Here is a 20,273-nt window from a genome sequence, read left to right on the forward strand (position 1 = left end):
CTTGAGGGCAGTAGAAATGTACCTTTGAGAGACAAATACGTGATATTCTAATGGAAATGGTGTTTCCTTAAAATGTCACTTAAAATAAAGCAGTCTCATTTTTTCATGTGGTTTTCCCTTATTTCCAGCCAACAAAGGCACTTGCCCTAATCAAGAATGTCCAGTCTAGTCTTCCCTGGCTCTGCTGAGCCATAAGGGTTCAAAGGGAAATCATTCTAAGTTAGTGTCAGTAGGGCTACAGGAAACTTTTCAACTCAAACTTGTTTTGGAGAAAAATGCAAATTTGGTGACACCCGAACATATAGTGATTTTTTTTTCTGGTTGGAAAAAATCCCAAAAGCTAAATGTTTTGTTTTGACATTTTTAAGTTGAAATGTTTCAATTATTTTTCTTTCAAAATGATTTTTTTGTTTTGAAATTTCCTCTAAATTTTTTTTTTAAAGTTAAGTGCATGGAATCAAAATGAAATGTTTTATTTGACCCACATTTTCTTCAACTTTTACTGAAAAAATTTTAAAAATGGTTTCAGTTTGACCCCAAATGAATTTTTTTTATTTTTCAGAATTGCACATGAACAAAAAAAAAAATCTATTTTCCCAGCTCTAATTGTGAGCACTCATCACTTTATTTGAAGAAGTGTGTAAGGATCTTTAACAAAGGCATTCTCCACTGAAAATGTTAGTCACCTAAATAGGTTTTATCAACAAATGAAGGAGTTTTAAACAGTCAGAGAAAAATCTATTCCCCTCTTAGCTCAACTTTCACTTTGTAATCTCTTATGACATCATCATTACTAACTCCTCAATCATCAGAGTCTTTCGTCTTAAACAGAACCTGCTAAAGTAAAAACAAGCTGATTTTCTTTTTAAATAACTTCAGGTCTTTATACATCATAAAGAAGCAAAAGGGGGAATAGCTTGTGTTTTTCCTTTGCAGGCCATCTTCAAATGGAAAGGCTAGGGCATCTGGAGATGTCTTCTTGTAATGAAGTAACATTTTGACTTGGCTGAACAGAGCGATGGATGGGACCGAGTGATGAGATTCACCATTGCCTTGCACTTTGTGTGGTCACTTACACCAGCCCAAAGTGGGTGTAAAAATTCCACATACAGTGGAGTCGCATCATACACACATTTAACTTACATGAATTCAACTACATGCGTGCAATGAGCGTATGCCCCAGAGTGAGCATGAGATGGGAGACATGAATCTGCTGGTCCCTCAGTCGGTCTCAGTTCCTGCATGCCTCTCATAGTGTGAGCATCTCACCATGCTGAGTGTGATTCTAGTGTTTAAAGATACATATTTGTAAGGTTCTTGGGAGGCTATGGGCCCATCCAGGGTGCTCTGCAAGAACAAGGCCCACACACGCTGTGAGTTATTGCCTTTAATGAAGGTAAAGTGACACACCCGCAATGGGGACTCCTGGCGTTGCTGTCACGGAGGCGGGGAACCCAGCGCACCAAAGCTCGGCCTGGTGTGGAGTTCAAGAGCAGGACCGGGACCATGCAGCTATATATACAGGACACAGAAACAACTCATACATAAGCAAATAGGGACTTTCCACAGGCTGTGTCCGCCCTTGGCCAAAGGCCAGGGACTTTCCACAGGCGGTGTTCGCCCCTTGGCTGAGGGCCATGCAAACTGGTTCTAGCCAGTTAGGAGTGGGTTATAACTGGCGTGCCGTGTCTTACAGTGACCGGCCACCGAGAAAGTGGAAATACCCTAGCTAGGCCGTAACACAGTGTTCTGTGGTTCCCTACAGTATTTTTCATACAACATGGCCCCTAAACACAAGCCAACTACTTTATCTCATGCTCAACCGAAGAAACAGCAATCTGTTCCAATGCTGGAGGAAAAACTGGCTGTGTTGGACTTATTGAGAGACGGTATGTCAGTCTCCAACGTGGCATGTAAATATGGCCACAACGAATCTAGCCTCTGTACCATCAAGATTCGAGAGAGAGAAATTCGTCAAGCCGTGGCATCAAGTGCTACAATAACTGCTAAGGTGACGAGCCAGGTGCGAGATAAGACTTTAGTGAAGACTGAAAAGGCATTAAACTTATGGCTGGAAGACATGAACCATAAATATGTGCCTATCGATGGCAACATGTTGTGAGAAAAGGCTCTTAGCCTCTATGTGCTCTTCAAACCTCCCGCTGAAGAGGGACAGCCTTCTGATGAGAAGCAATTCAAAGCCAGCCAAGGTTGGCTTAACAGTTTTAGGAACTGCTTCAACCTCAAAAACGTGCAGACTACTGGTGAATCTGCATCTGCTGATGAAGAGGCAGCAAAAGCTTACCCCAAACAATTAAAGAAAATCGTAAAAGAAATGGGCTATCTTCTGGAACAAGTTTTTAATGCTGAAGAGACTGGGCTCTTCTGGAAAAAAATGCCCAACTGCACTTACATTTCAAAATCAGAAAGACAAGCCCCTTGCTTCAAAGCAGCTAAAGATCGTGTGACTGTTGTTTTGTGGCAATACGGCTGGGCATGTAATAAAGCCGGACTTGCTCTACAGGGCTGCAAATCCCCGTGCCCTAAAAGGCAAGAACAAAAATCTCCTGCCTGTGTTCTGGCAATCAAAGAAAAAGGCTTGGGTGACAGCACTGTTATTTCTGGATTGGTTCCAAAAGTGTTTCATTCTGGAGGTCAAGCAGTACCTCGAAGAGAAAGGACTTGACTTTAAAGTCTTGCTGATCGCAGACAATTGCTCCTGGCCACCCTGAGGCATTCCGGTTTGCATAACAATGTTGAAGTCGTCTTTCTCCCCCCACAATACCACCTCCATCCTCTCGACCAAGGCGTGATTTCCTGTTTCAAGGCCCCATACACAAGGCTTACGTTCTCACCAATACGTAGCGCTATGTATGCTGATTCCAATCTTAATGTTATGGAGCAGGGATAGGCAACCTATGGCATGGGTGCCGAAGGCAGCACGCAAGCTGATTTTCAGTGGTACTAACACTGCCCAGGTCCTGGCCCCCTGGGTCGGGGGGGGGGAGGGCCTCTGCATTTTAATTTAATTTTAAATGAAGCTTCCTAAACATTTGTAAAACCTTATTTACTTTACATACAACAATAGTTTAGTTATATATTATAGACTTATAGAAAGAGACATTCTAAAAACATTAACATGTATTACTGGCAGGCAAAACCTTAGAGTGAATAAATGAAGACTCGGCACACCACTTCTGAAAGGTTGCCAGCCCGTTATGGAGTATTGGAAGTCCTTCAACATTGCCGATTGCGTCACTTATTAAACAGGCAATGGATGCAATCAAGCCTGAAACAGTCAATGCATGTTGGTAAAACCTATGGAAAGAATGTGTGAATGATTTTAAGGGTCTCCTGACCACTGACAAAGAAGTGAAACGCATTGTTCAGGTGGCCAGGCAAGTGGGTGGTGATGGCTTCATCGACATCCTTGAGGAAGAAACTGAAGAATTAATTGAGAGCCAAAGAGAAACACTGACTAACAAAGAGTTAGAGGAACTGATAAAATCATCTACAGAAGACAAAGATGATGATGACAAACAGGAAGAGCCAGCAAATTGGAATCTTCATAAATTTGCTGAAGTGTTCCAAGCAGCGAAACACTTGAATGATTTAACTCCTGAATACGATCCCTCTATGGAACGAAGCCTCAAAATCACACATAGTATTACGGATGATTTGAGACCGTATCAAGAAATGTTTGAGCATCTCAAGAGACAACAGCAACAGTTGCTGATCACAATGTTTTCAAGAAAAAACAACCAGCAGCAGATGTCACCTGGATTGACATCAAGCCCTGACAACCCCCCAATAGTGTCATTGTTGTCGTAGACTAGCAAGAATATCCAGGATGAATGGTGAGTGGTTAGGTTTACTGTTTTCTTTTTATTCTTTCATCTCTCGTTCTCTCTCATGTAATTAAAAATACAGTACTGTAAAATTATATTTTGCATATGTACTCTATTATATAATGTACATTACTGTATACATTTATACATATTACTGTACAGGGTTGTATACTGTACGCAAAAACATATATATAGTTTATATATACTGTATACTGTTGTAAGGTTCTTGGGAGGCTACAGGCCTGCCCAGGGTGCTCTGCAAGAACGAGGCCCACACACACTGTGAGTTATTGGCTTTAATGAAGGTAAAGTGACACACCCGTAACGGGGACTCCTGGCGTTGCTGTCACAGAGGCAGGGAACCCAGCGCACCAAAGCTCGGCCTGGTACGGAGTCCAAGGGCGGTACCGGGACCATGCAGCTATATATACAGGATAGAAACACAACTCATACATAAGCAAATAGGGGCTTTCCACAGGCTATGTTCACCCCTTGGCCAAAGGCCAGGGGCTTTCCACAGGCGGTGTTTGCCCTTTGGCCGAGGGCCATGCAAACTGGTTCTAACCAGTTAAGAGCAGATTATAACTGGCGTGCCGTGTCCTACAGTGACTGGCCGCCGAGAAAGTGAAACTACCCTAGCTAGGCCGTAACACAGTCTTCCGTGGTTCCCTACAACTGTACTTTATGGGCAATTTAAGGGATTTTCAAGGGTAATTTTGACTATACGCCATTTTCGCCTTACGCGCTGACTTTAGAACCCAACCCGCGCATAAGATGCGACTCCACTGTACCTGCTTCGCAATGTGGGAATGATCACAAGAGATGAAGTGCAATGGTTAATTGGGTGTTCTCAATTTACATTATTTAGGGACCATAACTTATAACATCCTGTGAAGAATCAGTGATTTTGTGGTGAGCTAATCCTGCTAGAGGCTTGAACTAACACTTTAAAACCTCAGATAGTGATAAGCCACAGTGTTAGAACACAGAAGATGCGAGAAGTAATTCTTCCATTCTACTCCACACTGATAAGGCCTCAACTGGAGTATTGTGTGCAGGTCTGGGTGCCATGTTTCAGGAAACATACGGACAAATTGCAGAAAGTCCAGAGGAAAGTAACAAAAATGATTAAAGGTTTACAAAACATGACATATGAGGAAAGACTGAAAAAACTGGGTTTAGTCTGGAGAAGAGAAGACTGAGGGGGATATAACAGTTTTCAAATACATGAAAGATTGTTCTTAGCCTCTGAAGATAGGGAAAGAAGCAATGGGCTTAAATTGCAGCAAGGGAGGTTTAGGTTGGACTTTAGGAAAAACTTCTTAACTGTCAGGGAAGTTAAGCCCTGGAACAAATTGCCGACGGAGGTTGTGGAATCTTTGTCATTGGAGGTTTTTAAGAACAGGTTAGACAAACACATGTCAGGGATGGTCTAGTTGTTACTTAGTCCTGCCTTGAGTGCAGGGGACTGAATCTATTGAGGTCCCTTCCAGTCCTACACTTCTATGCATTCTTCTGCATCCTGGAAACCCCGCTGGAGTTGGCAAGCACACTCCTAACACAAAAACTAGGCAAGGGGAGTTGTTAATACTTTCAGGCAGAAACCAAGCATGGACGATTATAGCCCCAAAGATTTCAGGAAATGCTAAGCATGTTCAAACAGAGTGAAAATGGAAACTATTTGATACTAACCACTTCCCCAACAAATTATTGTCTCTAATCTTCCTGTGTAAGCCTGCTGAGAAATTGCTCATAGGCCAGCTACAGCAGTAGCTTATCTCCCACAGCCTCTCAGTTACTCTCCTGATTGCAGACCAGAGATGTTACTGTTTGCACTGATCTAATGGCTATGGACTCATACCAATAGTGGGTCAAATCTTGTAAGGTCCTGAGTGACAGCAAAATACAAAACTGTATGTAGTACAGACGTGGGTGCGGTAAAAGACCTAACAGCAAGTCTGGTTGTGTCTGATGAGGCCCTTCCTGACGGCTAGACCTATGCTGTAAGTTCTGCAGAGAGCCACCCCAGAGCAAGCTCAGTTGAGTTGTGCCTCTCTCTTTTAGGAACAGCCTGTTTAGTTTCTCTCTGGTTTGGGGTTCTTGTCTGTTATCATTCTGAATACTAAGCAATAAAGTAAAGTGTTACCTTGCAGCAAGAGTATTTTATGTTTGTATCTAATTTCTCTTTGTATGTCATAACCATAGCACTAAGCCCCCTCACGCCCTATGACTATTATTTATTTTTATTATTTGCATTACAGTAGCACCCAGAAGCCAGATGCTGTGTAAACATAGCTACGTTCAGCTCGTCTCAAGATGTGACTAATTGGTAGCTATACTGGTGGCCTTCAGTACCGTTATGAGGTGCCACTGCTGCATCTCTGGCATCTAGCAGGTGTAGAGGGAGTTGTACTAATGTGCCTTTCCATTCAGACCCTCAAGAATTGTGATGGGCAGCTCCTCATCAACCAGAGGGTCCCCACCCATAAAGTCATGCAGAGCTCACTGGTGTCACCTCTTTTGCACAACTTATATGAGACTACTGGGGAAGACTGTAAGCTGCTGTGGGCATCGACATGCTGACAAAACCCTTACTAAACTGTCTCTGCTGTCCTAGTGGCTAAAAGGGATAAAGAGAACTGGATAAATATTAGCTGGCTTGAGCTGAATCCAGGAAAAATGAAGGTGATGAGGGGGATCAGGAGAAGCATTTTTAGGATCCCAGAGGAACTATGATTTTGCCATCGGTACAGGATGCTTGCTCTCCAGTTAAGTGAGGCACAGCCTCAGAGTCCCTCTGGACTCAACATTGTTCAGAGACATCCAGAAAGAAATAGGGGCTAAATATGTTTTATCCATCTTTAGTTGGCCGAGAGGCTGTGCCTTTTCCTCTCAGATGTGAATTCTGCCACAAAGATCCTGTCTTTTATTGTTATTTAAAGACTGAAAAATGCAATATAAAATCAAATGTTGTTCTATGACATTCACAGTGGGCTAGTAAATTGGATCCTGCCCAGCAGGTGAAACTGTCTTGAATACATGTGTTGACAGTCCCTATGTTCGTTTATCTGATGACACAGTGTTCTGTGTGGAGGGAACTCAACTCAGAAATTTGCTTCCTCGGCTTGGTGCAACAGAGCAGTTGTGTTATTTGTTTACTCAGGCTCTTCCTGCAAGTGGGTTGAGTGAGGAGGCTTGATTTGGGGGGGTGGGGAGGAGGGAAGAGTTCTTTTAGGATTATCCTTGATGTGTTGTCAGTTTAGATGTGTTTTTGGTGTTCACATTTTTATTGTCAATGACAGCAATATGGGAACTATATATATCAACAAAAACCTATACTGGAACCAATTGCCCTGTCCTACCTATAACCCTGATGTCTTAACAGAGTAAATGATAAAGTGGGGGGGGGAAGCCTCCTTCTTAGCATCTACCTTAAAATGGTGCTTTTCAATCACTTTTCTCTCTGTGAAAGGATCTTCTGATTTACTTACTATATGACTGGGGATTACTTTAAATATACTCACCATTGCTTTCCTGTCAAAAGAACAACTGATGGTCTAAACCAAATCATTCTCCTGCCTTTCAACTTTCTCCCTTAAGGAGATCATCTCTTTTCTTTCACACCTGTTTTCAGTCATAAGCATTAACAGCCAATGTTTCAAAAATAAAATGGTCATTGATTTGCGGGGCCTGTTTTGGGGAGCCCCACTTGAACTGCCTGGACCAGTTCCTTGGAGATATTAGACACCTAACTCTCATTGAAATCAGTGGGAGTTAGGCACCTAAATACCTTTGAGGAGCTGGCCCCCTTGGGCCTCATTTTCAGAAAGTGCTGCGCATCCACAGCTCCTGAAAATCAGGTTCCAGATGTTTTGTGTTAGGCACCCAAAATCACTGGCCATTCTAAAGGGAAAAATGGGGGTCTAAATCTATTGTCTAGCTCTGAAATGAGTTTCTCTTCCAAACCAGCATCAATTTCTCCTTTTTCAACTTGTGCAGAAGGTTTATTGTGATACCTTCTGATTTCACATAGTAAAGATTGCATCACAGAAGCACTAGCCACCTCTCTGACCCTCTTCATAATTAGGGCCCTACCATATTCATGGTCCATTTTGGTCAATTTCATGGTCACAGGATTTTAAAAATTGTAAATTTCATTATTTCAGCTATTTAAATCTAAAATGTTATGGTGCTGTAACTCTAGGGGTCCTGACCTAAAAAGGAACTGGGGGAGGGCAGGGTCACAAGGTTATTGTAGGGAGGTCACAGTGTTGCCCCCCTTTCTTCTGCACTGCTGGCAGCGGTGCTGCCTTCAGAGCTGGGCAGTCGGAAAATGGTGGCTACTGACTGGGAGCCCAGCTCTGAAAACAGCATCACCGCCAGCAGCAGCACAGAAGTAAGTATGGTATTGCTACCCTTACTTCTGGCCTGCTGCCTTCAGAGCTGGACCCTTGCCCGGCAACTGACACTCTCACCATCCAGCTCAGATGGGCACCTGTGCACAGAACCACTTCTGTGCTTCTGCTGGCAAGGTGCTGCCTTCAGAGCTAGGCACCTGGCCAGCAGCTGCTGTTCTCTGGCCATCCAGTTCTGAAGGCAGTGCAAAATTAAGGGTGGCAATACTACAATAACCTTGTGACTCTCCCTTTTGGGTCAGGACCCCCCGCTTGAGAAATGCTGGTATCCTCTGTGAAATCTGACTAGTACAGGGTACACAAAAGACCAGATTTCACGGTCCGTGATGCATTTTTCACGGCTGTGAATTTTATAATCTTGCCACGGTTGGGACAGAGCCTCTGAAGCTCTTGCCATCTGGAAAAGCTTTAATATATCTATCCACCTCATCCATTCACCATCTGTTTGCAGAAGTTCCAAATTAGAAAGGTCTTTCTCTTTTTTTTCTTGCCTCTTAATCTTGCTTTTCCACCACGATTTTTTATTAAAATCTATAAAGCATTTTGGGGTGTAGTTCGTATACGAAGAACTGCATAAAAGAAAGTAGTACTATAGTGCATTAGATGAACCATAGACATGGATCCTGTGCACAATTTTGTTAGGGTATTTGATGGGGAAGAATAGTCTTGGGTCTAAAGTACGGAACTGAGAGTCAGATCGTATTGTTGGAATTGAAAAGGAAAATGTTAAATACACCGGCAACAGCTAGTTTATGTGTAAATAAACGATCCAACTGAAACTAATTTTTATCTTGGAAAGAGAGGCTGAAAGTGTGACTGTAAAGTACAAATTCAATGAATCAATTTATAAGTTATTGCAAGAAAAAGAAATAGTTACAGTTCAGCAATACATGGGAAGTTTGAAATTAACCATCTTAAGAAGTTTTCTTTTTCAAAAAAACCTGTTCAAGACAGAAATATTTAGAGACAGAGAGCTTTTTTAAAGACTTAATTTTGGGGACAGGAGGAAATAATCTGCAGTCATGATAAAGATTTATACTTTATTTTAAAAGAATAAATAAATTTTGATAAACAGGCACTAAATAACAGAACCAACCTTTCCTGAACATGTCAGGAGCCAGAAATACCTACACTGAATACCTAGATTGAATTTTCAGGAACAATGAAAATATGACCGTCATTTTAGCCTGGACTACCTCTAGGGACAGAAATGATATTCTACACAAAGGGGAATATTTTTATGCTGGAAACACTACTGATGCCAGAAAGACAGTAAAACACTAATTTCCATGTCTAATTTTTGTTTTGTGTTGCAGTATTTTATGTGTTGGTCGGCTTTTGATATTGTTATAAAGCCTGATTCAACTCCCATTAAAGTCTGTGGAAGGCTTTCTGTTAACGTTAGGAGTTGGATCTGGCCCACATGCTGTTTTATAACTGTTAACTAATTAATCCACAGACAACTCTTGAGAGGTAGGTGAGTATTTTAATCACCATTTTGCCAACAGAAAAAATAAAGGAGAGATTCATGGTTTTAGTTTTAGAGGTGAGGGCAACCTCAGCTGCCTTCAGTGCAACTGAAAGCTGAGTAACTGACTTCACTGGGTGCTGGAGGTGCTCAGCTGATTTGAAATTCTGGCCACAAGTTAGTCCAGTTCCACAGATAGATTGTGTCAGAGCTGGGATTAGAACTCAGGCTCACTGACCTGTACTCAATTCACCTCTCTCCCCTCACTCTCAGTATTAGAATGAAAGTTGTTTGCTTCTATACTTGCTGTGCTAACTTGGGCAGTGCTTCCACTATATTATTTCAGGGTCTTCCTTCCACTCTGACTGCCTTCAGCTTCCTGGTACCACTGAGCCTTATCTCATGAAGTCCAGGCTCAGCAGACCACAGTGCAGCTAGGTTAGATTTTCCCTGGACTCATTTAGTGAGCCCTACCACCAATATATGTAACATCCTTTAAAAAAAGTATCCTTAACTAATTTCACTAGAGATTACTCAAAAGCATAAGGCAAGTGATATTCCCTGATGTTTTCACTGTCCTGATCCCCACAGTACTTCTGACAATGGAAAAGATATCCCAACCTAACTGCATAGAGACATAATATAAGAATAGTGCATAGTGCAGCTCGCTAGTAACTCTCTTTGTACTAGCAAGTCTCATGTAAGGCTATATGATTACAAATTTCAATATACAATTTGAACAGATTTCTTGCTGCTTCCAGATGCTGCTCATACCACACATTATAGATCTGGTAACTGGAACGGTTGTCCAACTATAAACAAAATTTAGATATATCCTTCTGTTTGATTTGATTTTGGCCTACACAAGATGTCATAGACATTACAGTATGGGATGAGATGCTGGTTTTGTCTCCTAATGTAGGCACCTGTCCCTTGAGAACTGGATCAAAGCCACTGTAACAACCATCAGATGGAAACAGTTTTTAGTTTTTACCAATTGGGGGTTGACCTGTACGTGAAAGACTCTATACCACTTATAAATGCCCTCAACCAGCCAGCCCCTGAAGTCAAGTTTTCAAAAATTCTATTTGTTATTTAAAGCCACCTACTTTTAATAACCGTTCTATCCACATATTTTAACCACAGTGCATCTTAGTGGTTCCAAGCAAATGAAAGCAGATAGCAAATTGCAAATTCTCTCTCTCCCCTATGTCCGCTTACAGAGAGGCGTTTGTGGCACCAGCTCTTTGGCTGGGGAAGAGGGGTGTTTGGTGGGGGGGGGTTAACTGTTGCGGGAAAACTAAGGAGAAAATGTTGGACCTTGCACTTACACATGAAAGCAGGAAGATTCAGTCATTCTAATTTCTTGGGGAAGGGAGTTCCACAACCATGAGCTGTCCACTGAAAAAGTGCTGTTTCTACTCATTCTAAATATTGTCCTTGTTGTGGACAGCTCCATCATTCCTGAGAAGTGCAACTGGCACAGAAGTCATGGATGTTAATTCAGCCAGATGAGACACATCCTGTTTGAAGAGAAACTTTGGAGATTAGTACTGTGACTCTGAAGTGTCTATCTGGCATTCAAAACTTAGTCTGTGAAGTTGCTGAAGGCACTAGATTGCAGCGAGACACTTCTGCCTGTTGATGTTGGCCAATAATATGGGCTGCTGTATTGTGAGGCTTTTCCAGAACTTGCATATTCATTCCTGTGTAGAGGGCACTGTAATTATGAAAAGCAAGCACAATAGAGCATGGATCAGTGAGGCAAAGTCTTTTTATTACAGTACTTTTATTTCACTCAAACCCATTATTCATCCCTTTGACTGAAGCACTGTGAGCAGCTTGCCCAGTTATCACGGTGCAGCTCAGAGCTTGCACAGGACAGGGTGGCGATGACAATGCTGAAACAGCTGCACAACACAGGTTTTGGCTGCAGTTCCTCCTGTTCTCTTTGGGCACTTCCATCTCCAGCAGATTCCGGCTCCTCCTTATTTAATGGCACCTTTGTGGAGCCACTGATTACATGACCCAGTGGTGCCTCACTACAGCAATGGAAGCGGAGGGAACTAGGGGTTGGGATAGGATACAGAGCCTCTCGCTGCTGCTTGGCTGCCTCAGGCAGTGACTAAAAGCTGTTACCGTCTGATGGCTGGTCTGTGAGCTATGCCAGGGGAGACACTGGCCTCAGGCCGGTTCCCTGGGGGCGAATCAGACCATCCTCACCACAGCGGGCAGGGTCACTGACTCTCCCTTTTCAGCCTTGCTCCTCCAGAGGGGCTGGGGCCCGCCCCGCCCCTGGAACCCGTGGGGGGATCCCCATCTCCTGCAGGGGGCCGGCTAAGCTCCCGTCCCTTCCCCTCGGCACAGGGCGCGCTGTGCCCCCTGCATCCGCGTGGGGGGCCAGGCTGCCCCGCTGTCAGATGGGGTGGGAGGGCGCTGTAGCGGCTGCGCTCCTCCCCTCCTTCCCCGCACCGTGTCCGTCTCCTTACCTGGCACTTCGGCCCCTTCTCGTGCATCCCGCAACGCAACCTGCCGTAGGAACCAAACGACACAGCCTCGTTGCGGTGCGGTGACCTACTGTGCTGCACTCCGAAGTTCCTTTCCTCTCGGCACGAGTACCGGAAGGGCTTGGTGGTAACACTCGGAAGTTGTTTCCCTGGGGGCGTATGTCCATGCGGTACCCGGAAGTACTGTCAGTGACCCGAGGGCGCGTGCAGCGACCGGAAGTGGTGTTGCAGGGGGAGGTTCCGTAGTGCGCCAGCCGGAAGTACCCTGCGGTCGATGCTGGCGGTAGGTGTAGCAACCCGGGAGGCCGTTATGGCCCCGGTGTCCCGCTCTCGAAGCCCCCCAGGCTCCCGGCGGAAGGGCGGCGGCAGCAGCAGCAGCAGCAGCTCCTCGGCGAGCCCCTCCCCCCCGAGGCCCAGCCGCCCCCACCGGCCTGCGTCTCCCGAGAAGCGGGGCAGGAGGTCGCGGTCTCGGGAGCGCAACGGCTTGAAGCACTCGGGCCACCGGCGGAGCCGCAGCTGGTCCCGCTCCCGGGAGCGCACGCCGGGCGGGCCGCGCTCCTCCTCCGCTCACCACGGGCACCATCACCACCACGGCGGCGGCGGCGGCGGGAAGCAGTGGCCGGACTACTACGAGAAGGAGAAGGAGGAGATCCTGCGGCAGAGGCGAGCCCCAAACCCCTGTCGCCCCGGGCTGGCCCCCGACCCGAGCCAGGGAGTTGCGAGGAGAGGCAGAGGCAAGAACCAGCCTCAGACACCTCAAATAGCGCCGTCCCCTCATCCCTGATCACCGGACACCCAGCCCTGGTCCCCACGCCACGAGCCAGACCCCCAACCCTGGCAGCGCACCCTGGGTCGATCCCACCCACCCTCTGGATGTATGGTCCCTACCGCTGCCTCTTTCTGTCCATTGTCCTTGGTCCCACGGACATGAGACCATCCCTTTTTCCCAGTGGAGGAGTGTTCCCTACAGTGCATTTTTAGTGCCTTTTCCAGTCTTGTTTTAAATGACCCATGGCTGCTCACCACTTAGCGACTAGGTTTATTGCTTGTTCCTTAGTTTTGGGGAGACTCTGTCAGTTTTGCCCATTAAAGAAACTATGTGGGGAAGTAATTAGGAGCCCCAAAGGATATGAAATGATGTAGATTTGAGTCATCTGTATTAATGTAGTGATGCAGCCCCACAGATATGATAGGGCCCAGTGCATTAAACTATCTTGGGTAACCTGTAGAGTTGGGAGGCTTGCAAATAGTACAGCCTACAGCAATGAGAAGTGTGAACATGCAAGGGGTTGTTCTGATCAAAACAAAGCATCACATATTGGAATTTGTTGTCTCTGCAGATTGTCTTCTATTTATAGATAAGGGCAGCCAGAGAGATGCCTCATGCAATAATCTGTCACAGATTAGTTACCTTTGCATTTTAGTTTCATTATAACAAATAACGTGTCTAACTGTAATGATGCTATCTGCTTCCTAAAACAATTAATTTGGAACATTACAGATGTGGCCAAAAATCCTGTTTTACGGGGCTACAGAGTCTGAGGGTTAGCTGAAGCTTTCAGAGGTCCACTGTAAAATTTCTTCCTTGGTTAGTGTCCCCCTGGTGATTGAGAAAACTAACACTGAATTAATCTTGGTTTTGGAGGGAATAAACAAGTTTTAAATACTAAGGTGAAGAAAATATCCTTTCACCAAATCTAATTTCAGAGACTAGAAATGCTACTAAAACACAGACTACTCAGGTTTTGAATGTCTGTTTGGTGGGAGTAGCACCATAGGTTTTAATGCAGTTATGTACCTTTACAGGAGATTAAATGAGAGAGAGAGGATTGGTGAACTGGGAGCACCTGAAGTCTGGGGACTGTCACCAAAGTTTCCTGACCCAGAGTAAGTAATTTCTCAGGGGGTATTTCTCCTTCTAGAACTCTGGGCTGGAGTCTTATGCTAAAACAGTATTGATAATAAATGGTACTATTACTTTACAGAAATGTTCTCGTTCTGCTTTCTTTATTCTTTGTAATTCAGGTTACACGTCTCCAAAGTTAAATCACTAAACAGTCAGAACTGGATATGATTTTTCATATAATCCCAACAGATCAATTGCGTGAGGTTTCAGCATGTTGTAGGTCAAATAACATTGTCTTCTGGTTTGGAGAGTGACTCAGATATTAGCTGTGTAATGGTTTCTTTCATTACTAACACAGGCTCTGAATCTGCAAACAATTATACATGTTTGATTTTGGATAAACAATCTGCACTTCAAATCATATTTCAGAATATTTAAGATCTTTTTGTTTCTGTTCAGTTCCGATGAGCATACCCCAGCAGAAGATGAGGAGGCAAAATCTAAGAAGAGTAGCTCTTCGGATTCCAGTTCAGAAGGTATTTCGTTTCGACCATAGAGGTTGTTTGCACACTAATAGAAGATTGAGGGTTAGACTCTGTTCACCTTACTTACAAAGAACTCTAATGACTTCAGTAGGACTCAGTAAAGCCAGCATGATAGAGTTCCAGGAGAGGGGAATGCTAGAAGAATAAGATCCAAAAATATTAATGGAGTGCCAGACTATACTCACCTTGCAGGTAACATCCTCTTTTCAAATCTTTACAGAAGAGAAAAAGAAGAAGAAGAGGAGAAAGGAAAAGAAAAGAAAGAGGTCCAAAAGAAAACATAGAAAGCATTCTGGGGACAGTGACAGCGAGTCTGAGTCTGAGCTAAACACCAGTGGTAAGAAAACTATATGGTCTGAAACCTTCTATTGTATGTGTTCTTTATAATCATGTGGAATATTGCATCTGTTGTGCTGGCATCCTCATGACATTCTGGGATTTTGTACATTAGTTGCTCATTATGGGGAAAAAAAATCTGTGAATCTGTTGACTGCAGAATACATTCTGAAGACAAATTTTTCTCTTTTCCTAATAGCCATATAAATTGTGAAGTTGTTTTTAATTCCACTTGTATCTGTATTCAGCTCTAATTTTTTCTGACTCTGCTCAAGACTAATGTTGAATGGTTTCCCTTTGTGCCCTTTTCCCATTCTGATCTTGGTACCACCTCTTGTATTTAGAATAGCCTCTGTTCTTGTGCACCAAATCACCACTCCCTCCACTCAAATGTCTCCTTAAAACACATCCGCTAGGAAGTCTCTCAGCCCTAATTCACTTTGTGCAGGATGTGAAATCACAACATTCTAGCCCAGAGGCAACATACAGCCTCTGTTGCTGGACTTCAATAGCCATTCCCATAGAAATTAATCCCTAATCCTATATTTCAAATTCTTTCACTGATCTGTGGAGTTTGCAGTGTCTCTTGTTTCTGTACAGTTGGTTTTGCCATCAGGGAATGGTACCCTGAATTTAATCCATCAGGCATTTCAGTTCAGGTGGTGATAGTATATGAGTACATTGAATAATATTGTTTTGACATTGCTTGGATGTTGTAAATGACCTGGAATTGAGACCCTCCTGTCTAATGCATGGTTACTCCAGGGGGAATTCTGCACTCAATATTGTAGAATTCTGCAAAATTCTACCTATTTTATTTGTCAAAATAACACAGTATAATCACGCCAGTTTCAATTATTATGGTAATTTATTTCAAAATACCTGTCAGCAAGTATGTCTGTAACAATACAGACAAAAAAAAATTCAGATAATGTTTTTTTGACAAATAGATTCCTTACTAGGCATATTAATACAGAACTTCAAGTAACTCCCTTAAAATACAATATGGAAATGTATTTCCCACACCCCTCAGAAGCAATACAAAGGCTTGGGGGAGTCACGGGTAACAGAGAAGCTAAGGGAAAGGAAAGGAGCAGGGAGTGGACCTGGAGGGTAGGGTTAGATGGGAAAAGTACGAAACATTGGAGTGGGAGGGATTGTTAGGGTGTTGAGGAGCCTCCCCCATACAGACCCTGGCCAACCCCAAGCCTCTCCCATTCAGTCAGGCACATTTTGCCCCTGTCCCCGTGTGTCCTTGCACGTACCCCCTGTCCCTGGGCGGCCTTCCCAGTTCAGACCCATACTCAGTGCAGTCACCCCACTACCTCCTGAGTCCATGCCCCAGTCATTCCCCCTCCTTCCATCCCCCAGCAGCTTGATATGCCCCACTCTGTCGATCTTAACCTGGCGCCACTGGCAGGGTGCTGTGATGAACGCAGCTGGCTGTTCTGGTGCCACAGTGGCCTGTGGTGGGTGAAAGACATAACTGCAGCATTTCTCAGCAGAATGTATTTTCTGTGAGGGGAAAAATACTGCACCGGACATGAATTCTGCATGTGCACAGTGGTGCAGAATTCCCCCAGTAGTAGTAGCTAATCACTAAGCCATTCTGGTGTAGGGTGAACTGAGGAATTCTGGGGCATTTCTGCTTTTATCCCAGTTGAGTAGCTCAATGTTGCATGGCTTTAGTTCTCTCCACCTTACCTTAGCTGCTGTTGTGGGGGGTGGGTTATATTTCCAGTAAAGTTCAGTACTGTCTTCATTTTATTACTGTGGGGTTTTTGGTGATTGTCTCTTTGGTTTTTTTCAGATGAGGAAGATAAAAAGAAAACCAAGAAGAAGAAAAAGAAACATAGAAAGTAAGAGCAGTCTCTAAAATATTGCATTTAAAACATTGCTGTTTTTAAATCTGTATGTGTCTTCCATGAGGGACAGCACTATTATGGTATTATTCCCTAGCTGATGAGTAAGGAAAAGCCAATGCTTCCGTATCTCCTGTGGTTAAGGGGCCCACAGTATCATGTAACAGCCTCACTTCAGAATCTTCATGACTCTGTCTCAGACTAACTGAATTCTGGCCGATGAAGGACCCAGTCCAAACTTGAAAGAGGAATCTGCCAAAGAATGGTGCATGGAAGACCCATAATGGTACTTGCTGGATCTGTAGAATGAAATTTTTAACAGACAGATACCAACTGAACCCTCCACTGGGAAGCTGCTTGAAAAATGGATCAATTATGCCTGGCCTTTAGCACTATTCCGTTTTCCCCATTAGGCGTATAAACATCTGTCTGTCTCATCTTTAACTTCATAACAGAAAGAAGTCTAAGAAAAAGAAGAGTAAGAGGAGTAGGAAGAAATCCAGTGATTCGAGTAGTGAAGATTCTGATGATGAAGCACTTCAAGGGGACGATCTCTGGATTGAGAGATCAAGTAGGTTCTGTCTATTTAACACTTCTGTTATAACTCCTAGGTATTCTGTTCAGTAATATCAGTTGCTGATATGTTGATGTCCTGTGTAACTGACGTGACTTAGTCAGGTGTGTGACAGATTTGTGCAAAGCAGAAGGTACAACAACAATATCTGATTATTTGTATTGCAGAAAATACAGATGCTGATAATTTAATTGGACCGGAAGCTCCAAAAATGCATGCGTCTCAAGATGATAGGCCTTTGAAGTAAGTAATCATATATGATTTACACGAACAGATCAACTCAAGGAAATTAAACATAATACATGTTTCATGAATGACGGTGAGGTTTTCTCAGACTTTCATTTGTTAGAGGCACTAAATCAGTTTTTTATTCTTAAACTGAAAACCTACTGAAATCAGATAGAACTTTCAGTGTGTGTACCTGGTCAATTTTGTTACAGACAATTTGTTACATAGTTTTCAATAGAGTGGCCATGTTACAGTATTATTTTTTCAAATACTTTCTGCCATGTGGTGACTTTATCCCAGCTTACCATTAAATCAAATTCTCCATTAGCTTAATCAAAATGAATTAATTATAATGACTTACAATCTCTCTCACTGATGGAAACTGCCACAATATAGAGAAGATGGCTATATAGGGTGATGAATAGCGAGAGGTCAAGTGAGTTACTCTTAGTGACCGTTCCGCTCCAGCTGTCCCAGAGCAACAGTCTTGCTTTAGTAATGTGTCAGCCCAGAGGGAGCCAGTCCTGCAGTAAATGGAAGCTTTTGTTACAAACTTCCTTGCTTCAGTTAGTCTGGCAATCCAGCATGGGAGCGAGTATTCCAGTGTGTCATGTCCAAGAGGTTGAACAAACTATTAAATATGCTGCTGCTCTAGTTGCAGGAAATACATATCGCTTAGTTGAGTTCCTAGTGCTGGATTTATCCGGTCTCCTCTGCGTTAGCTCATGATTTAATTACTCTTGTGACCTCTTCAGTTTGAAACTGATTTTTTGTTTTTAATTTAGCTATGGCCATGCTTTGCTGCCTGGTGAAGGTGCAGCTATGGCAGAGTACGTAAAGGCTGGAAAACGCATCCCTCGAAGAGGTGAAATTGGCCTGACCAGTGAAGAGATTGCATCGTTCGAGAGCTCTGGTTATGTAATGAGTGGTAGCAGGTAGGGGGCTTTTTCATGATGTTACTTAGGGTGAGATTTACAACTGCGTGGGAGACCAAGTTGAAAGCACCAACGAAAAGTTGCCAAGTGTGTATATTATGCAACAATCAAAAAGGTTAAACAGCCTATGACTACAGACATATTTATTAATCTCTGCTGATCTGCAAGTTTGTTAATGTATGTTTTCCCCAAGGGCAAAAATGCTCTGCCACTCTCCTATCATCTTCATCTCAGTTCCCCATTGTAAAATGGGGATACTGACTCAGACCTCCTTTGTAAAGTTCTTTAAGGTCTATGGATGGAAAGCACTATATAAGAGCTAGGTTTTATAATTGCACTAGAATGTAAATATCGTTTGAGTTGAGATCACTGGAAGCCTGATGTTCAGATAATAGAGATGGCAGTGTCAGTGAGTTCCAGATAGCATAGTGGATAATAGGAAAGGCAGTGTAGGCTGTACAATGAGGGGTGGGGAAATATTCTCCCAAAGAGGGTAAATGGTTTTTTGCTTCCTGACGAATGCAATGTTTTCCTCAGGCATCGCCGAATGGAAGCTGTGCGTCTCCGTAAAGAGAACCAGATCTACAGTGCAGATGAGAAGAGAGCTCTGGCATCTTTCAACCAGGAGGAGAGACGGAAGCGAGAGAACAAGATCCTGGCTAGCTTCCGGGAGATGGTCTACAGAAAGACTAAGGGCAAAGAAGACAAATAACTCCCTTTTTTTCCCCCCAATTGTACAGCACGGATTGTAGTAAACAGTGGCTAACCTCTTCTTATTGTGACTTGGAAACAGCTGTAAAGTGCTGCAGTGCCTTCCACCCGATGGGACGCATTTCTCAGGAATGGATCGTTTGTATCAAAGAAACAGTTACCCTTAGCAGGCTTTCTTGGACAACTCATTCACCAGCTGTAGGCAACTGCCGTTAGGGGAAGTACAGAATCCTGAATGAGACTGAGGAGCACTCAGGGAGGTTCATGATCATACAAGCACTGTATTAGACCTCGATGTGGATGCAACAGGATACCATCATCAGCTGGGCTGCTGCTGGTGAAATGAAACAACCATCTGCCATTTATTTTGGTTAATCAGCATGGACAAAATCAGACTAGACTTCACCACCATGAACAGGCTACTACTAGTAGCAGAAATTAAGGAACTCTTAAATGTCCGTTTAGATTTGAATATGACTGTTCATTTATGATGTACTTGTGAAAAGTTCTTTACACACTTTACATTTAGGGTTTCCTTTTAGTTGTTTTGATGAAGAACACTCACTTCATGGCCTGTCGGTCAGACACCATTTGTAAATAGGAATATATTTGTAATTTAATAAATGTTGGCTTCAACTATTTTAAAAAAGATCACAAGCAGTGTATATTATAGAAGTAGTAACATTAAGGGTCTGGCCTAGAACCTCCAAAAGCCCAGGACACTGAATGAAAGAACTAAGAGCTTGTTTGCTTCTCTACTTAGCTGTACATAGATCTCTCTCTCAGGTGGGGTGCAGTAGAAACCAGTGTTTGGAAGTCCTGGAAATACATAGGTAATAACTGAGGGTGGATTTTAATTCCAGTTCTGAATTTCTTTGCTCTTGGAAATCTTCTAGATTAAACCCTTATTATTTTAACTCCTTGTATTATAATTTCCTTTTTTTAGTAGTATTAGTCTCTTAAGATTGGAGGTTAGAGGCCTACTCCTGATCAATTCT

The 20,273-nt window shown here is 43.4% G+C and overlaps 1 protein-coding gene across 1 annotated transcript; it reads left to right on the forward strand.

Moving 5' to 3' along the window:
• Positions 1-12,472: 12,472 nt before the first annotated feature.
• NKAP (NFKB activating protein) lies at positions 12,473-20,192 on the forward strand. Its single transcript, XM_030575593.1, has 9 exons — positions 12,473-12,901; positions 14,045-14,125; positions 14,544-14,620; positions 14,850-14,966; positions 16,776-16,824; positions 17,283-17,398; positions 17,569-17,644; positions 18,415-18,564; positions 19,102-20,192. Exons 1-9 carry the CDS (start codon positions 12,513-12,515, stop codon positions 19,274-19,276), a joined length of 1,230 nt encoding a protein of 409 aa, XP_030431453.1. The 5' UTR covers positions 12,473-12,512; the 3' UTR covers positions 19,277-20,192.
• The last annotated feature ends 81 nt before the right edge of the window (positions 20,193-20,273 follow it).

The sequence above is a fragment of the Gopherus evgoodei genome, chromosome 9 (assembly GCF_007399415.2).
Source record: "Gopherus evgoodei ecotype Sinaloan lineage chromosome 9, rGopEvg1_v1.p, whole genome shotgun sequence".
In the NCBI taxonomy this organism is placed as follows: Eukaryota; Metazoa; Chordata; order Testudines; family Testudinidae; genus Gopherus; species Gopherus evgoodei.

Bases quoted from the DNA above. Each gene is read 5' to 3' on its own strand.
- NKAP (XM_030575593.1), top strand. From the start codon at position 12,513: ATGCTGGCGGTAGGTGTAGCAACCCGGGAGGCCGTTATGGCCCCGGTG. The intron at 17,399-17,568 runs GTAGGTTCTGTC...TTTGTATTGCAG, and splicing joins TCTCTGGATTGAGAGATCAA to AAAATACAGATGCTGATAAT. The intron at 17,645-18,414 runs GTAAGTAATCAT...TTTTTAATTTAG, and splicing joins CAAGATGATAGGCCTTTGAA to CTATGGCCATGCTTTGCTGC.